Source organism: Ambystoma mexicanum, chromosome 1q (genome assembly GCF_040938575.1).
Source record: "Ambystoma mexicanum isolate Mex_15411 chromosome 1q, UKY_AmexF1_1, whole genome shotgun sequence".
Lineage (NCBI taxonomy): Eukaryota > Metazoa > Chordata > Amphibia > Caudata > Ambystomatidae > Ambystoma > Ambystoma mexicanum.
Window position 1 is genome coordinate 1,060,164,795 of NC_090922.1, and position 20,092 is coordinate 1,060,184,886.

The 20,092-nt window shown below is 49.3% G+C and overlaps 1 protein-coding gene across 1 annotated transcript in view; it reads left to right on the forward strand.

Annotated features, from left to right (window-relative positions):
• The window catches only part of PKN2 (protein kinase N2), a 1,791,501-nt gene that overhangs the window by 1,588,041 nt on the left and 183,368 nt on the right, over positions 1-20,092 (forward strand). Inside the window, exon 18 of the mRNA XM_069641740.1 lies at positions 7,301-7,377. Within this exon, the coding sequence (XP_069497841.1) occupies positions 7,301-7,377 (77 nt within the window). The remainder of the gene's footprint in view (positions 1-7,300; positions 7,378-20,092) is intronic.

A 20,092-nucleotide genomic window follows, 5' to 3' on the forward strand; every position in this document is an offset into this window, starting at 1 on the left:
AGAGAGGAAATGGCGTGCTTCATGTTCATCCTCTGACAAACTGGCCTGCCGCCTGCTCCAAAGGCAATACCGGCTCTCGGTTCTCACCAAGAAGAGAGCCCTTATCCAAGCCCGCATCTCTGAGGCATCAAACAACTTGGCCAAACTCTTTAAAATCTGCAAGGAGCTGGCCAACCCTGCTGCAGTCTCTACCTCTCCTGTCCCCTCCCAGGCCCTCTGCACTGCACTGGCCTCTCACTTCATCTCAAAAACTCAGGACATCCTGTCCTCGCTCTCCTCCTTTCACCTCCCTCCCTCTCCTCCCGGCTCTTCCTCTGGCCCTTCTGCAGCCACCCCTCCTCCCTCCTTCTCTGCCTTTCCACTTTTTTCTGCTGACAAGGTTTCCAGACAAGTCCGATCTATGAAAGTCTTGTCTAAACAGGTTCACCCTGTTCTTCCAAAACCATCAAGGACCACATCGACGCCCTGGCTGATTTTTGCAACCACTCCTTCGCCTCTGGAGTCTTCCCTTCCCCCCTCAAGCACTCCCTTGTGCACCCCCTCCTCAAGAAACCCTCTTCCGACCCTTCCTGTCCGGCCAACTATCGCCCAATCTCCATTACTCCCTTCCTGGGCAAGCTCCTGGAGAAACTGGCCATCTCCCAGCTTAACCTCCACGCTGAATCTGTTGGTAGTCTTCATGACCATCAATCTGGCTTCAGAGCTGCCAGAAGCACGGAAACTGCTCTCCTGAACATCCGTGAGGACCTGCTCTCGAACCTCGATTCCAACACTCCGTGTGTTCTCATTCTACTCGATCTCTCCTCTGCCTTTGACACTGTCAACCATGCCATCCTGCTCAACCGTCTCCGTGATAACCTGGATATCACTGGTCAGGCTCTGGCGTGGCTGACCTCTTTCCTTTCCAATCGACCCTCTCAGGTCCAACTGGGGTCCTTCCTCTCTGACATCTTTTTCTCCTCCTGTGGTGTTCCCCAGGGATCTAACCTCTCTCCCTGGCTTTTCAACCAGTATCTGGCACTCCTTGCCCTCCGCATCGCCGCTCTTTGCCCCAACTTCCAGTGCTATGCGGACGATACCCAGCTCATTTTCAGGCTACCCTCGGCCTCCTCCTCTCCTTCCCTCATCTCTGACTGTCTGTCTGCTATCCAGGAATGGTGTGCCGCCAATGACCTTTGCCTTAATGCCAGTAAGACTGAGATTCTACTTATCGGCACACCCACTCCCTCCTTCCCTGCAGCTCTCTGGCCGGCCTCCCTTGGCCCCCTTCCTGCTCCTACCTCTGGGTCATCTTCGACTCCACACTCTCCTTCTCTCCTCATATATCAGACGTCTCTAAGAAGTCACACTACCAGCTGCACCTCCTCAGAGGTATTCTTCCCTTCCTCTCCTTCCCCCAGAAGCTCACTGTCTCCCGAGCCCTGGTTCTCTCAAAGCTGGACTACTGTAACAGCCTCTATCTTAATCTGCCTGCCTCCACTCTCCGCAACTCATCCAGAACAGAACTGCGAGACTTGTCCTTGGCCTCAAGCCCAGGGACCGTATCTCTCCAGGACTGAAATCTCTACACTGGCTCCCAGTGGCTGCGAGGATTAAATTCAAAACCCTCTGCATTGTCCACAAGGCCTTCTGGGGCCTGGGGCCCAAATACCTTCAACTCTCTCTTCCTAAATATCTTCCTTCCCGAGCCCTTCGCTCATCCGTCTCCAACTCCCTCAGGGTCAGCCGCTTCTCGAAGCAACGAGCTGGGGGTAGATCTCTCTCTGCAGCAGGGGCCTCCCTCTAGAACAGCCTTCCTGCCTCCCTGAAACTTGAGGAGAACCACCTCCGGTTCCGGAAGCACCTCAAAACCTTCCTCTTTGCTTCTGCTTTCTCTCTCCCTCTCCCCTGCTGAACAGCTTTAATTCTTCACTGAATCTGCTCTGAATCTGCAACTGGGCCACTCTCAGTGACCTCGGTCCAGGGCCCAGCCACTCTCCACTTGCACTGCCTCCCTGGCACCCCCTGCACTGCAGGACTGTCACTGTATCCTTACAGCTCCCCCTTCCCAGCACTTGTTCTGCATCTACCTTGCACTTGCCACCAGCTGGCCTTATTTATTATTTTTTACGCTACTTACCTTGTACTGCACTCCCCCCCCCCACCCTCCCCTTCCCCTTGCACTTTTCCCTTCCCCCACCCCTGCACTTGCGCGATCTGAATGACACCTGGCCTAGTAGGATCGTTGTCTGTCTTCCCCTTGCCCCCCCCCCCATGCCTCGTCGCGCCTTGAAACACTTGTGTATAGGCGCGTTACAAATGCCATATCATATATCATATCATTAAAATACACGAGAGAGTGGGGGAAAAGGGTCTCGCTCTCTCCGGGTTATTAAACTCCTCAAAATCCAGCAAAGTTGCTGGGGGTCTCTAAGGTAGAGAGGAAGTGGCACATTTCTGAGAATTATCCCTAACACTCAGAATCTGGCAACTATAACCAGTGTGATACATGTATGCCATTACTGTCCTTGTGAATGAAGTCACCTCGGGGTGTAGGAATTGTGTAAGAATCATATGCAAAGATTATCCACTGATTTGCTCTGGTTCTGAAAAGTAGTTTTAAAGTGTATTTTGATTGTTACATGAATTGCCTTTTTAAAGAATGCTTATTTAAAAATTGATGTTAAATAAAACATTATTTATAACAGAAACCTTGAGTACAAGTGTTATTGGATATGTATATAAACGATTTTCATTGCCACAGCTCTAAAACTCCTATTTACTCCTCTTGAGATGGGCCTGGCTGCTCTGTCACACTAACAACTTGTCTAGTACAGACCTATACCAAAAGGTGGGTTACCTAATACCAAGCAGATAAGTGTTGTGTAGTCTGTGTTACTACACCAATTCTTACCTAACACAGACGTCTTCGGATTTTCAATCGTCTGTTCTTCTACGTGGGATTCAACGCTGATCTGAACAAATGGCTGCAGGAGTCGTCTTCTTATCCAAAGTCCAGCCTGGGAGCAAGTCCAAGCCCATCAATGGTAAGGATCTGCACCATTCAAACAGCCAGTAGTTGACCAGACAGTCCTACCCCCTTCCTGAGAGATGCGCGCACGCGCACACACACACAAGCGCACACGCATCACTAGCCTGCGAATGACCAATGGGACTTTCTGACCAAACAAAGCAGGAAGGTTATTCAACAATGTGGCCACGGTACAGGTGGAAATCTTGTGATGTGGCCATTTTAGGGCACTAGCCACTTTTAGTAGCCGTACAGGGTAAATGTAAATGTGAACACTAAAAATAGCACAAAAAAGAAAGGCACAAATATAATTGCTGCCACCAGCTTGTCTTCAGGCACATGTAACCAAAAATCCAAAGTGTAAAAAGCTAGAGTGATATAGCTATGAGAGTGCGTAGCTGAGTGCAGTCACTGGCAGGACATAATGGCCTTTTATCTCTGTGGATTGTGTTGCACAGAGGACCTTATTTGAGGTTACACAAGCTACTTGGACTCAGTGTGAGTGTGTAGCTTAGTGCGGTCTCTGGCAGGTGGAGGAAACCGGGAGGGGTATGGGGGGGGGGGGGGTGTGTGTGTGTGTGTGTGTGTGTGTGTGTGTGTGTGTGTTTCATCCCCTCTCCTAGTGAGTCCCCTGCACTTCTTGATTGATTTATGGACCTTTTTCAGAAATCCTGAATGAGTGGAGCCTTATTCCACACCTTGATTCCTATGGGCTCTGTCTTTTGGAACTGTGGTCTGTTTTACCTGTCCTAGGCAGTCTACTTTTCTCCAGATTTCTTTAAGGCATCTGTATTTTACTATTGCAGCACACAGCTCCTTATGGGCAGTGTTGCTGAGGACCCTTTGTGTTCTCCTTGGAGATAATTTTCTTTACCCTAAAGTAACTTGTTCTTCTTAAGGATAGAGAGATACTTATCCCCCCAAAAACGTTACATTCTGAGAGATTGGCACAGAACACCTTGTGTAGTGCCAAAGGGGATACTTAGTTTCTTCCTCCTCTCTGCTTCTGTGACTTTTTAGTCACATAAATAGTTGCATATACAAACTCCTAGTTATGGCTGGTGGCAGTGGATGTGTTCTACTACCTATTGTGTCATTTTTCTGCTGCAGGCTTTATCCATAACCCCGGTAGTGCACAATAGGAGCACCCAAGTACGAACTTGGGGGATTCTTTCTTTTCTCACTATTTTTAGCATAGCTGTTCTTTGTTCGGCCTTCTTCTACCTGTGTTTGTGGGTGGGTGTGTTGCCTTTGGCGGGAACCCTTGGGTGTTCTTGCATAGGCTCCAGAGAGTCTGGGCAGGTAGGACGTGGAGGACACGTTTTCCACCCCCCTGTTCTTTGGCTGCCAGAGTGCCTGAAACCAGCTCCCACTGGGGGTACGCCCCTTCCTGGAAACTGCTGAGAGAGGTTGCAGAGAAGTGTGTGCCGTAACTGTATATAAGGTGAGGCTCCTGGAGTGAAAAGCAAGTCTACCACTGGAAACTGAAGTAACTGAAGAAGACCACCAGAGAAACCTGCAGACCATTTGCAATACCGTGAAGAGACCATTGCTGTCCTGACCCAGTTTTCTATGTGACAGAGGAACTCCAAAGAGGACAACTCCTTCCCTTTGACTGGGGGGGGGAACAACCAGTTGTTAGGACAATTTTTCTGAAGTCCAACTAAGGGCTTATCAAAATTATTCAACTGAGACGGTTGCAGATTCTGCTTGTAGTATAAGGCTGTACCACCTGATTAAATGGTAGCATAGACCGAGCAGCCAGACTCATCTTAGGAAGCAGAGAGGGCTGTAGTAAGGTACAACGAACTTGTAGTATACCAAGGGTTCAACAGAAACTCTTACAACCAGAAGTATTAGAAAATTAAAGGTTTATTATAAATACAATTAGGCCAAGTCCAGTCTTGGGAGGGTGGGGGGAGAGAGGGGTGGTAAGTACTTTGTAATTATCATAAACACAATACAATGCTTTGAAGGTACACAGGCCAAAGCATAAACCTTTTTTTAGAAAACAAACAGTATTTCTAGGCAAGTCGGACCTTAACAGACACATTTAGTATAGGACGCACCTATTCATGGGGAATAAAATCATAAGTTACTTTCTGATTACTTTCAGTAATACAAGGGTAGTAGACCCTAGCAGTTATGCAGTTACACTCAGTTGAGAAATCACTTGGTAAACTAACCTGCAAGTATAATTTTCTGAATAGTGGAACACTAATTCAAGGAAAAGTACAAACCTATAACCATATTCAGGATAAGTTATACTAGGTAACACAGACCTTTTGGTGCAATGTACAATTACAGTTGCTTTTCAGCTGTTTGGAACACAGACTGAGGTAAGCAAGAACTCTTCACACTAATTTAGAATTGCTTCAGGCATACCAAGGTCAGCTACACCTACAAAACACTTTTTAAGAATGGGGCACAGCTATTGTAGGCAGATAACCTAATGTTGTAATATACTATTACAGTTGCATTTCAGGTCAGTGGAACACAGACTAAGGTAAGCAATACTTCTTTAACTTATTTTGGGATGGCCCACAGCTATTCAAGGTAAGTAAAACCCATATACTTTTTTAAAGGAGCTACTAGGAACCTAAAGGTAGGTATACACCTAAGACTGTTTTAGAATCTGTATAAAACAGACCAGGGACAGCAAAACCCATTTGGGGAAAGTACACACTCATATTCTGAAAGAAATAACAAAGTGAAGCCAACAGCATTACTTTTGGTGAAGAGGCACAACTAATTGACAGTTCAGTAAAATAACCTTACGTATACTTTTCAGAATGGCAGATTACGTTCATGTTAAGAAAGAACTTTTGTAACTGCTCACTCTGTTACCAACCAAATCATTTACAAGTACACTTTTAAACACTTGTTCTCTTTTCGAACTCTCCACCAGGTTTGGACCTTATAATTAGAATGTTTTTTTTATAAAGCGCTTAATACCCAGAGGTTTTCTAAGCGTGGACCCGGGGATCGAACCTATGTTGCTCCGCATCGTCTTGGTTCCAAGGCGAGCACGTTGCCCCTGAACTATCCTCCCGAAACGTTGTGCTCTCAAATCTCATCGGTCCGCTCTTTGAGTCTATGCACAAAGCCAGCCTGAAACACTTAACCTACAAAACCACCTTTCTCCTAGCTATCACCTTGATGAGACTGGTTAGTGAGCTACAGGCATTATCAGTACCCTTTCTTTGAAGTCCACAAGGTGGTCCTTGGAACACGTCCTAGGTTTTCACCAAAATTCATATCCTGGTTCTATGTCAACCAATCCATTGAACTACCTACTTTTTCCCCAAAATCCATCTAACTCAGCTGAAAGAACCCTCCATACATTAGAGATGAAAGGCAGGATGTCTTGTATTGCGTAAAAAAAACAAAACCTCTAAGGAAAACAGAACAGCTTTTTGTTTCCATAGCACCTGGTTGGGAAAGTGATCGCATTGCAAAAAACACAATCTCCAGATGGATAGCCGAGTGCATGCATATGTGCTATTCACTATCAAAGAAGACCCTACCTTTCACACCAAGAGCTCACTCTAACAGGGGTACAGGAGCTACTTTAGAATTTATTGCAAGGGCCCCCTTAGACGCTGTTTGCAAAGCAGCTACTTGGAGTTCCATACGTACCCTTTACTCAGCACTACTGCATTGACACACATTCTAAAGCAGATTCACAGGTGGGACAAGCTGTGCTAAAACATCTATGTGCCGCTGTACCTTCTCCCAACCCACCTCCTTTGCCAGAAACTGGTTGCGAGTGTATGCATAGCATGTGTCTAAGCAGATCGACAAACCTCAAAGGGCATACGTTACTCACCGTAATAGTATTTCTGATGCTTGTATCTGCTTAGATTGACATGCGCCTACCCTTCCTCCCATCCTGGAGTCGAAGGTGCATAGATGTTTCTTGCTCTATCGCTTTTTTCTGCTTTATTACATCTGTACTCGCGCTACACTTCATGCAACCTCATGTCAGAAACAACACAATCTGACTGACCTCGACGCGTGAAGGACCATGGGTACAGTAAACGTGTCACTAGGGATAGTATTACTGACACGCCCAGTTGATGTCCCTTTTTGGTGGTTGAAGAGTCCTGGATGATGCTGGAAAATGGATATCCAAGATGAGGAGTATGTGAGCCGAAGGACTAATGCGTCAGAAGGAACATTATCCTAAATGGCCAATAAAAAGCTGTAGTACTGCTGTTTTCTCTAGAATTAAGCAAAATTTCAAATGCATTACACTTTTAACTAAAGTTGTTCTATTTGTATTTCTAGAGATTTAAAGTTGGACAACTTGTTACTGGATACTGAAGGATTTGTGAAAATAGCCGATTTTGGTCTTTGCAAAGAAGGTAAATATTGCTGCATTTTTAATAAATTCTCATCTTTTTTATCGATTTTATATGGCGGGGGTGTATAGGAATATGACGGTTGCAGCCGACAGGATTTTAAATGTGACATACAAACTGGTAAAAACGGTTTTAAAATTGCTAACATTTTGCATAAAAATGTGTTTTGATGAAGGCAGTTATGTCTGTATTTTAATGGACACACATTCAATGTTTATTACCTTTGGTAGGGCAGGATTTTTTATTTGGGCTTCTTGCTCCCCAACTGTATCGGTCCCCTAAATGTTTTGCTGGCTTCCATGTTTTTTCTTTTCTTTTGTGGCTCGAGAGACTTCAGTAGAAGTCCCTCTGGCACTGCAACTCATTTTCTGGTTTGCTTCCCAGAATAGCCAATATGGCAATGACCCCATTTTGGTTATAGGGGTTCTATCCCCCTAAAAGTGTGCTGTGGAGTAGACTGGTTGCATCTTTGATTCAGTTTTTGCTACACCAGTATTGTAGCCGCATTAGTAGCCCAATAAACCTATATGATAGCCATTTGGGAACGGATGTCTTTTTTTAAACCCTGCTCCTGGCCATTGTGTGCTGGGAGGTGATTATCCTTGTGGACCATGAGACCGGGCCTAAACGGCTGTTCTGCTGGCATGGGCTCGCCAAGAGCACAGAGATACACCCAGAGGTATGGTATAAGTAATTGGTGAACTGAAGTAGAGTCCATCCAATCTAATTCCTCTGTGAACGTGCGTGAGAGTCTGTGTGTTTGTTCGTTCTATGTTAGACCTCATTGCTGACTGCCAAATTCTTTGTGTGACGACCCCTGCAGCTGACCAGCATCAACTCAGTGTTATCCATGCAAAGCCCTGCTCCTCTGTCCTGATCCAAAGAAGCTCTTCGTTGGTGCATCGACCCCTGGACCGGTGAGGACAACCAGTCTCCACCCCTGTTCGAGGATCTATGCCTGCTGGGCCTTTGGAAAGGTCCTTGGACCAACCAGCTCTCTTGGGCTACCTCGATGTCTCAGTTCCCGAGCAGAGCCTTGGATCTTTGCAGATGTTTACCTTGCGTCACCTGCTTTGGCATTTTCAGCTATCTGACTCTGAGGGGAGCTATGCTGGGCCTGCTCCTGTATTCGCTGCTGGAAGATCGCCTGTCGCCGCTCATAAATACTTAGTTTGCAACTTAAGGCCTAATAGAAATTTAAATGTTATACTTGCCTGTCTAACTGGAATTTCCTGTGTTGATGTTTGTGGGCCTATTGTAGCCCTGGACCCCTGTCAACCTTCCTGAGACTAAGCTTTGCCATTTTTCTACCTACATTGATTGTGTTTGGCTAACCTCTCTGCGTCTTCCCTGTTCACCATAATAGGGTGGCCTCCCAAAATCCTCCCCAGGGCTTATTTTGGAATTCCATCTTCACTCATGGGGAAGGAAGATTTTCGGGTCCTTGAGCCTAGGACTGTGGTGTGTGAAAGACACTTGTGCCCTCGCCAAATTCTCCTTTGGACTGTGCTCCGTCACAACAGAAGCAGTCAGGCAGATCCCTGAAGGGGAGATGCGTGATGGATTTGAGGCTCTGATTAGGGACAGCAAGGAAGCCTCCTGACAAAGCCTTCAATGAGGTTTGGTTACCGCAGACTGTGGCGAGAACAATGGCTACCAGCATTCTCTTGGCTCAGGATGTCGACTTTGCCCCGGAAGTTCAAGAGAAGCTCCTGGACATACCATTTGACTAGAGTAGTAAAGTGAAATTGACTTTCCTTCCCTTTTTCTCTTTGTAGACCCAGCACACACTATCTTACATTGAGTGCTGGAGTGCATGTCTTCCTCATGTAACATTTTCAAAGGGATTGGGTCCTCCGACATATTCCATATCTATGACAGGTAATGTCCACAGCTGTGCTGCTTCGGAAAATGTTCTGCGTCCTGCGTCGATGACGTCGATGAGCCGTCCCCAAGGACCTCCTCCGATGGCCGATGTCACCCGATGTGATAAGTAGGACGTACGATGACCGTAGCCTCAGTTCTGTTTTTTTTCCGCGAACGTGTTCGCTTTGTGAATCTCGGTACGCCTCGACTCTTTGGAGTTTGTTGTATTCTTCTCGGTTCCTTTGAACCTGTTCGGTTTTTGTGAAAACCTGTTAATGAAACGATGTCTACCTCGTCTTCCACCCCGCGTCCGGGCTTCAAGAAATGCGGGGACTGTGGGTCCAAGATGTCAGTCACGGACTCGCACGATGCCTGCCTCTGGTGCCTCGGGGATGCCCACGATACGGACTGTGTCGACTGCCAGTCGCTCACTGCCAAGGCCTTGCGGGAGCGCAAGACGTTGTCTGTAGGTCGGGTGTTTAAGCCCCGGAAGTCGAGGTCTACGGGGCTTTCGACGGATTACTCGAGAGGCGACTCTCCGCGTTATCGTTGGAAGTCCAGTGGGTCTCCTTACAGGAGTCGGTCTCGCCACTCCTCTGCCTCTTCGAGGCATTCCCGGAAGCGCCGGCATCGGTCGCCTTCCCTGTCCTCTTCCGAGGACTCCGCCCGTCGGCGGGTCGCTTATCCCACCATGCAAGCGACACCGGAGGAATGGGCTTCCTTCTGGAAGAAAATGTTGGCGATTCTTGAATCGCAGGGCACCGGTCCGTCCGTGCCTCAAAGTAGGGTCGGTCGGCAACGGTCGAGAGACACCGCCCGTATGCCTTCGGGCTCGGGTGGTCGGCACGGCTCGTGGGACAGGTCCCACTCAGACAAGGGTAGCCGTTCCCGCCATGCCCGTTCCAGGTCCCGGTCCTCGACGCGCTCGAGACTGCGTGATCCTGTGCCGTCTTCGAGGAAGACGTCGACGCCTGTGGCGCCGAGGTCGTCGACGATCTCTCTCGAGGCTTCGCCTCCGAGGGGGTCGTCGGCGCCTAGGTCGTCGAGAGACACGCTCGGAGCTCCGGCTTCGAGGCCTGTGTCGACGCCGTCGATGCTGGCGGCGCTGCAGCTGACGTCGACGCTGATCCACTCGACGTCGGCGCAGATTCTCTCGACACCGGCGCAGATTCTCTCGACACCGGCGCGGACTCGTTCGGCGCCTTCGACGCCTTTCAGGGGCGGTGGTGTCGGAGGGGCCCCGTGGTACGGGGTTAGCCCCTAGAAAGGGTCTGGCTAAGGTCAGGCATAGCTTTGGTCCCCAGGTGTCTTTCTCTCACCACCTGGAGTACATTTCAGAGGGTGATGAATGCTCTGATGAAGGCTTGGTTCCGGTTACAGTGCCAGATGAGCTTCTTTCGGGCCATAGCCAGTTTGATGACCTGAGGCAGTCACTGCATGATGCCAGTGGACTCAACACCTCTCCGGAGGTGGAGTTTTGTAGGCCGGAGCCTGGCACTCATGCCGATTCTTCGTACCGGCGCCTTATGTCTCGGGTCACCGAGTACTTGGGATGGTCGGCTTCCCATGGGGAGTTTGTTCAGGGTCATCTCACGGACATCCTTGATCTTGGTCCCTCCACTAACCCGGTACTGCCGTTTCATATGGCTCTGCAGAGAAGGGTGGCGGCGGCTTGGACTGCTGCGGAGAGTCTCCTGGCAGTGGGCAAGTCTTTGTCGCGAAAATACCGTCCAGCCAGTAGCGACCCTTGCTACTTGTCCAGGCACCCCACTCTGGAGAGTTTGGTGGTGCAGGCGGCTACGGCCCCGGCAAAGCAGGCGTCGTACCCTACCATCCCTCCGGATAGGGGCGACTAACGTTTTGATGGCTGGGCAAAGAAAGTGTTTTCTTCTGTGGGTATGGCGCTTCAGGCAGCCAACTCGTCTCGTTTCACAAACACTCTGTGGAACTGTGTTGCATTAGCGGCTGAACATATTCCCCAAGGGGACGAACGGGATGGTTTCCTTGCTATGGTTCAGGTTGGCAAGGATGCCATGTGTGAGGCCGTTCAGTCGGGTTTGGACATGGCAGATTGTGTCAGCCGGTCCATGGCGGCGAGCACCGTAATACGCAGGTTTGCGTGGTTGCGGAAGTCTGGGTTCACTCCTGATGTGCAGTCTCAGCTCCTCAACATGCCCTTTGACGGTAAACCTCTTTTTGGGAGCAAGGCTGACGAGAGCTTTGAGAGGTTGCAGACCTCCAAAGCTGCAGCGAAGTCGTTGGGCGCTGCAGTTCGACAACCTCCGCCTTTTCGTCCTAGGGGACTAGAATGGAGGGGAGGTTCCTTTCACTATTACTCGTCCTTCAGTAAAGCGAGAGGAGCTGTCAGTCAAAGAGGCCACCGTAAGAGTGCCAGAGATGGAAAACGGGGTACTCGAGGTGACGAGGCCGCTCGGGCAGTTGCCTCTTTGCCCTCAGGCAACGCCGCAGAGGCTACCACTCAGTCATGAGGCCAGGTCCCATGGTTTGCCGGTTGGGGGAAGGCTGGCGCAGCATCTTGTAGAGTGGCGTGCCATTACTTCAGATGTGTGGGTTCTGGAGATCATAACCCACGGCTACTGTCTTCCTTTTCGGCAGAGGCCTCACGGCAATCCACCTGGGAACCTCTCTTTGAAGAGTCCGGATCCGCTCCTTGCGCAGGAAATTCAAGCCCTGCTGGACAAAGGCGCCATAGAACTGGTGCCTGTAGTGGAGAGGAACAAGGGATGGTATTCCCCTTATTTTTTGATTTCGAAGAAAGACGGGGGATTGAGACCCATCATGGACTTGCGTGGTTTGAACAAACTCCTCAGGAAGGACAAGTTCAAGATGGTTACTCTCTCTCAAGTCCTCCAGGCCCTTCAACTTCAGGACTGGTTGGTGTCTCTCGACTTCAAGGACGCTTACTTCCATGTGCCGATCCATCCCAAGCACAAGAAGTACCTGAGGTTCGCGGTTGGCGACTCACACTTTCAGTTTTGGGTCCTGCCGTTCGGATTGACCTCCGCCCCGAGGGTTTTCACCAAGTTCATGGTGGTGGTGGCAGCGCATCTCAGGAAAGGGTGGATTCACGTCTACCCCTACCTGGACGATTGGTTGATCAGGGGGAGCTCTCCCGAGCAAGTCCTGGATCATCTGTCCGTCACCTGCCACTCCCTTCACAAGCTGGGCTTCTCCCTCAATTTAAAGAAGTCCCATTTGACGCCAACACAGCGGCTCCAGTACATCGGAGCATCCCTGGGGCTGTGTTTTGCACCCCAGGTGAGGGCTCTTCACATTCAGCAGATGGTGCACAAGTTTCAACTTGCCCAGACTCTCCCAGCGTCTGAGTTCTTGAGACTGCTCGGCCTCATGGCATCCTGCATTCTTCTGGTGCCAGAGGCCAGGTTGCGGATGAGATCTTTGCAATGGGCACTCAAGCTCCAGTGGTCTCAGTCCTCCGGCAGGATGTCGGACCCTGTTCAGGTGCCGCCCTCGGTCGCCCAGGACCTTCTGTGGTGGGTCGTCGAAGGCAATCTGATGAAGGGGGCCCCATTTTGGCTGCCCTGGCCCGAGGTGATGATCGTGACGGACGCATCCCTCACGGGATGGGGTGCTCATGCCAACGAGTTGACAGTCAGCGGTCGTTGGTCTCCGTCGGAGTCCAGACTCCATATCAATCTGTTGGAGCTGAGGGCTGTCAGGCTAGCCCTGAAGGCTTTTCTGCCGACTGTGCGAGGAAAGAGTGTCCTGATTCTAACGGACAACACGGTGGCCATGCACTACCTCAACAAAAATGGGGAGGGCAGGGTCACTTCCTCTGTGCAGGGAGGCGATGCAGCTCGAGCTCTGGGCCATCCAGCAGGAAGTTTCGATCTCGGCTGTTCATCTGGCCGGAGATGACAACGAGATGGCGGACGCTCTGAGCAGGCAGAGCACAATCTCTCACGAGTGGGAGCTGGCTCAGGAGATTCTCCTGGAGATCTTTGCCCTTTGGGGGATCCCTCAAGTGGATCTCTTCACCTCCAGTGTCAACGGGAAGTGCGAAAGGTTCTGCTTGCGGGAATTTCCTCCAAAAGGAGCCTTAGGAGACACGTTCGTGGTGGAGTGGTCATTCCCACTGCTGTATGCGTTTCCTCCAGTCCCCGTCATCCCGCAAGTACTGCGGAGTTTACGGAGGTTCGGTTCCCGGATGATCCTCATTGCTCCGGCGTGGGCCTGGAGGACGTGGTACCCGGACCTTCTCGACTTGTCCATCTGCCCTCCACGTCGTCTTCCCTACCGAGACGATCTGCTCTCACGGGAGGGGGGGGGTCAGGTTCTCCATCCAGAGGTCGGATCCCTCAACCTTCACGCTTGGCTTCTGAAAGGTTGAGGTATAAGGATTGGGACTTCCCTGAAGACGTGATGGAGGTGTTGCTCTCGGCCAGGCGGCCGGCAACTAAGTCTCTGTACCGTTGCCGGAAGTTCTGCGACTGGTGCAAAGTTAAGAATGTGGATCCTTTTGAGTGTGACATTCCCATGGTTCTGTCTTTTTTGCTTTCCTTGGCCCACAGGGGCTTGCAAGTGGGGACCATTAAAGGTTACCTGGCGGTGCTGTCCATATTTAAGCGCTCGTCTGAAGAATGTTCCTATTTTAAGATTCCTTTAATTTCTCAGTTTTTGAAAGGGCTCACTAATGTGTTCCCTCCGTCACCTTTTCTGGTGCCCGGTTGGGATTTGAACCTTGTTCTTAAGTTTCTTATGGGTGCTCCGTTTGAGCCTTGGCATTCTTGCCCTTTGAGACAGTTAACTCTGAAAACTGTGTTTTTGGTTGCGGTTACTTCCACTCGCAGAGTGAGTGAGTTACAGGCACTTTCAGAGCCACCCTTCACTGTGTTTCATAAGGACAGGGTTGTCCTTAGAGTTCGTCCTTCCTTTCTTCCGAAGGTGGTTTCGGAATTTCATTTGAGCCAGAAGGTTGTTCTTCCGGCGTTCAATCCTCCTCCACATTCTGGTAAGGAAGAGGAGAGGCTCCATAGGCTTGATCCTAGGTGGGCGTTGAGCTTTTATATTTCACGCATGTCCCGGGTCAGAGTGGACGATCAACTTTTCATTGGTTACGCTGAAAAGCGTTTGGGACAAGCTGTGACGAAAAAATAATCGTTGGATTATTTTAGCTATCTCTGAGTGTTACCGCTTGGCGGGTAAGGACCCTCTGGCTGGCTTGCGGGCCCATTCTACCAGGGGAGTGGCTGCGTCTACTGCCCTGCAGAGGGGTGTTCCTGTTCGTCACATCTGTGATGCAGCCACCTGGGCTTCGGTACATACTTTTATACGTCACTACTCCCTCGATTCCATCCGAGGGCAGTATCTGGCCTTTGGCAAGGCAGTCCTTTATTCCGCAATTTGATTGGGCATGCTAAATTTGTGTTCTAAATTCTTTTCCCACCTCATTGCTTGGTACTGCTTTGGGAGTCTGTCATGGATATGGAATACGTCGGAGTACCCAATCCCCTCGAAGAACAAGTTACTCTCTTACCTGGTAACATTCTTTCGATGGGATGGTCCGATGATGTATTCCATATCGCTCCCTCCCTAACTTCCCAGCTGCAGAATTTCTTATGCGATTGCAGCTTGCGGTCCGCAAGGCCTTGTGTGTCTGACTGGCAGAAAGCTGGTGTCACACGTTCTGGGGGGAAAAACTACAACTGAGGCTACGGGCGTCGTGCGTCCTACTTATCACATCCGGTGACGTCAGCTGTCGGAGGAGGTCCTCGGAGACGGCGCATCGACGTCATCGACGCAGGACGCAGATGCAGAAAATGTTCCAAAGCAGTACAGCTGTGGACATTACCTGTCATAGATATGGAATACATCATCGGACCATCCCATCGAAAGAACGTTACCAGGTAAGAGTGTAACTTGTTCTTTTATTTTACCCTTTCTACAATTAATGGCTGGTGGCAGTGGTTTAATTTTCCTTCCATTGTACGTTTTTACCGCAGGCTGAATCCTCAGCTGCAGTATTGCACCCATGGGTGCCCATTTTGTAAAAATGGCCCGGTCTTCTTTTTTCACCATTTCTTGTTAGGAAGGTCCTTCTTGAGATTTACTCTGCACGCCAAACCAGGTTTGATCCCTTTATTCTTGTCTTTGGCATGATTCACTGGTGAAACCCGTCTCGGGCTCCAGCGTGTCTGGCACGTCAGGAAGCGAGGGAGGATCCCGAAACTCCCTGGGCTTAGTCTCATTGGTTGCAGGAATGTACCCAACAGGGATTGTCCGGATGGCTGCCCTTGGAGGACAGCCACCCTGCTGTGTGAGTGACAGCTAGGCTGCAAATGAATGGGAGAAACTTGTATAAAAGGTGAGGTATTTTGCAAGGAAGGCAGAGTTGACCACTGGACGAAGCAACTGAAGAAGAAACTGGAAGAGAAGCTTGCTGCATTGGTTTGCCGGTGAAGCCCTCCTGCAGTGCTGATGCTCCAAATTGCTAATCAACTCGAGAAGCCCGGAAAGGACTACTTCTCCCCTTGGGTTGGTGGGACCGAGTAACCTCAAGACAAACTTGCCTGTAACCCCTCTCTCTGCTGGCTGTACTTCTTTGCTGCTGCTTCTTTGCTGCTGCAGGAACTGAGTGCCAGGGGACAGGAACACCTGGACGAGTGCATCGCCTTTAAGCCAGACCCGAGCTCCAGGAAGATCCTCCGGACTCCCTCGAAGCAGGACTAACCAAGTCTGAGCCACCTGAACAGAGTGCTGGACCCCAGAAGCAAGGAAAGTCCACAAGGTGTCCAAGAACCGCAGTGGTGCTATTTGCGAGTAGCTGAAATCGTGAAGTGCTGCTGATCTGGAGTGTGCCCATTGCTGCTGCTGACCTTCAAACCGTAGTGCAGGAGTCACCAGACGTCCTCCCTCTTGTCCCCACGACTGAGGCTCAGGGACAACAGGATCTGCAGGTCTAGAACAGGAACAGAAGCTAGATAGAACATTTTTTTTCAGACTCAAGGTACTGTGTAATTAGGGGTACTTGCATCTTGTGTGTAGCTTGCTTGCTCTCACTTGAGACTTGCATTTGCTGCCCTATGCAAAGTTGCTTGCATCTTTCGTTCTCACAAGCCTTCCAGCTTGTGGCCCAACAGTGATTCTTTTACTACAACAACTCTCTTTAACATTGTGCAAGACTTTTGTGCTATCTTCAAGAAGTGCCTGAGCTCCCCTAGACGTTGCTCAATTGGCATTGGCTGGCCTGGCTCCCTGAAGACTCTTCTTACCCTCTGACTTTGTGTTTAACTGTCCCTCCAAAAAGTCATACGTGCCTTACTTGTATAGCTGGGAAAGGGTTAATCTATATTTCATTGGGGGATTGAAACGTGCTTACCTGTTTGCGAAACTTGTTAACCTTTGTTTCCTTCCCTAACCTTTTCCTTTTTGCCATCACTTCAGTATAACAGTGTGAAAAGTGATATATTAAGGTCTGCAGTGTCCTAACTAATGAAGTCACATTAGGGTGTAAGGCAGTATCTGTGTGCCATACCAAAAGGGGATCTACTTACATAACTGAACTGAAGCAGTGTATTTTTGAAGTGTATTTTATTGTTGACAATTGCTCCCTTCTAAAGAAGGCTTATTTTTAAAACTGACTGTTAAATTAATAAATATTTTATCAAGAAACCTTGAGTATAAGTGTTATTTGAATACCTGTCACTGTGAATCTCTGTTACAACCCTACAGCTCACAGTGACCCCTCTTGAGATAAGCCTGGCTGCTCAGTCACTCTACCAACTTGTGTAGTACAGGCCTATACCAAAGGGTGGGTTTCCTATTGCCAAGAGGACAAGGCTGGTATAGTCTCCCACAGAGTTACTACATACAATCTTGCATAACAGTCCCTACAGAGGTAGGCCTAGATGCCTCAACCGTGCCCTCTGTGCAAAGCCGTACTGAAGTGGAATTCCATCCTCAGTCTGCTGTGGAGAATATCCAGTTTGGCAAGGAATGGATGAATACCACTTTTGATGCCTAGGACTTACATATCATCCAGTAGAAATAAGGCCTTCCTTTTTCTCTTCTCTTTCCAGACAACCCCCTTACCCCTGCGCCACCATCTGGAGATCTGTCTGCTTCTGGCAAAACGGGCCATATAGCTTGTCCCCTGCTCTGAACGAGGGTGGGGTTGGTATACAATCTGTTTTCTGGTGCTGAAGGAGGACCGACATCTAATCCCATCCTGGATCTGCAGCTTCTAAACGTGTACTTGCTCACAGACAAGTTCAAGATGGTCACTCAGGCCCGGATCTTTCAGGCCCTGGACCTGAACGACTGGCTGGTCTCCCTGGATCTCCAGGATGCTTACTTCCATGTAGCCATCCACAGGTGGCACAGGAAGTACCTGAGATTCAAACTGTTGTACGGTTGTTATCATTTCAAGGTCCTAGCGTTCAGGCTTTCCTCAGCGCCCATGGTCTTCACCTAGCTGCTAGCAGTGGTGGCGGCTCACCTCAGAAGGGATGCCATTCACCCTCAGACCTAGCTCCGGCACACCTGCACCGGATGTGCAGCCTACTGCACAGCTTGGGGCTTCGCCTAAACTTCAAGAAGTCTCCTATTTTGCTGTCCCAGTACCTTGGATTTATTGGGGTGGTCTTGGACTTCTTACCTGAGCACAGAGTGGCAGACATCTACAAGACAGTTTAAGTGTTCTAAAAACAGCAAGGGCTCCAGCCTCTGCTTTTCTGCGCTTGTTTGGTCTTATGGCCTCCTTGTGATGCCAGAGGCCCAATTACACATAAGTACATCGCAGTGACTTTTGAGTTCTCATTGGTTTTAGTTTTGGGGCAAATATCAGAACTTTGTCCCAGAGTGTCTGGATACCTGCAATAGTGATCCCTGAAGGACAACTTTCTGAGAGTTTGGTTTCGTCAACCTTGGCCGCAAGTGCCACTAGTCAAGGATGCTTGTCTGAAAGGATTGGGCACCCTTCTTCAGGACCTTGCGTTGATCGGCTTGTCGTGCCCATCAGAGTGCCAAGAGCACATCACTTTGCTGGAGCTGGGTGGTCAGGCTGGCCCTGGGCGCTTTTCTCCCCTCTGTAAAAAGGGCAAGATGGTGCTGGTCCCAACGGACAACTAAGTAGCTATACGTTAACTCGGGTGTTGAGGGCTCTTTTCTTCTGTGCAGAGAAGCAATAGGATTGTGGTTCTGAGCTCTGGCAACAGTGCATTTCTGACTGCGCCCCCTTTGGCCGGCAAGGAGGACGTGCTGGCGGACGCTTTGAGCAGACAGTCCTATACCAACCACGAGTGGGAGCTCTGCCAAGGAGTTCTGGAGGAGAATTTCTCCTGTTGGGATACTCCTCCGATGAATCGCTTTGCTACCTGGATGAACAGGGAGTGCAATGCTTCTGATGTAGGGGATTTCCACACCGGGGAGCTTTGAGGGGACATCTTAACAGTCGAGGGACACTTTGACCTGGTCTGTGTTCCTAACGATCCTTGTCATGCTGCTGATTCTCGGGAGGTTGTGCCTGTTCGGGTACATGATGATCTTAATCGCTCCGGATTGGGCTTGGAGAACGTGGTACCCAGAGTTGATGGACATGGCCATCTACCCTCCCTGGCGCCTACTGCAGGGGACAGAACTCCTTTGCCATTCAGGGGCATCGAGCTCCTGCACCTGAACCTCCACAGCCTGGCTTTATGCCTGGCTGCTGAAAGATTAAGGTATAAGGAGTGGGATTTGTCAGTTGACGTCCTGTGCATGCGCCTTTCTGCTAGATGATCTGCCACCAAATCCATCTATGTCGGCAGGTGGCATACGTTTTCAGCTTGGTGCCGGGAGAGGTATCTAGCCCCTTTTACTTGCTCCACATCCTCTGTTTTGGATTTTCAACTGTCCTTGGTCTTCAGGAGGACCTTGGAGCAGGGCTCTTTCCTCTGATACCCACAGTTATGCAGTTTCTGAGGGGTCTTTCTAATGAGTTTCCTCCACTCCAGTTTGGTGTTCTGGCGTAGGATTTAAATTTAGTGTTTATATTTTTGATGGGTGCTCTGTTTGAGCCTCTTCATTCTTGGTTAAGTTTGCTCCCCCATAAAGTGATTTTTATGATGTGGTAGGTCAAACATAGGAGACTAACAACTAGACATCAGTCCAACCGATTCACTTCATTAAAGAAGAAATGCCCCTCCCTCCCTACCCTACTACTATGTCAGATCGTCTTACAAAAGTATAAACCTTGTCCTCCGTCCAAACCTATGCTATGCTAAATGACCCTACCACTAATAAAGGAATACAATAGTTGACCTGGTGAAGTGTACCTATTCCCCCTTATTGACTTGTGCTGATGTTTGCTTCACCCCTTCCTAAAGTGCATCTCTCTCAGGCCTTTGTCTGCTCAAGTCCAAATGTCTCTGGGTTCCTTGTTGTAGCTTCAGGCCGAGGCCTATTCGTATAGTTCAAAATCCAAGTCCCTTGCCTTCTTCCACATGAGGGAACTCATGAACCCTTCTAACAAAACAAATTCTAATTCAAAACAAGTAGTTATATTAATTCTGTAAGTTGACTTTGCAGTTCGTCCAGCTCAGAACCAACCCCTCAGAAAATTGCTCTCACCTTTGCAATTTTGGTAACCCCTTATGGGTTGTTCACCTCACTTTCACAACCTCAGAATGTTCTCCTCTCTTGTTGGCATTCAGTAACCCTTGTGGGTTATGTTTAGCTTCACCCCCTTGCATGGTTAGCCTCTCGTCTATATTCGGTAACCTTGCATAGGTTTTTATTCTCGCCTTCACCACCCCCCACCCCCTGACTGTTTTTCTATTGTCCATTAACCCCACCTGGGTTATTTTTCTCACTTTTGCCCCCTGGGATTGTT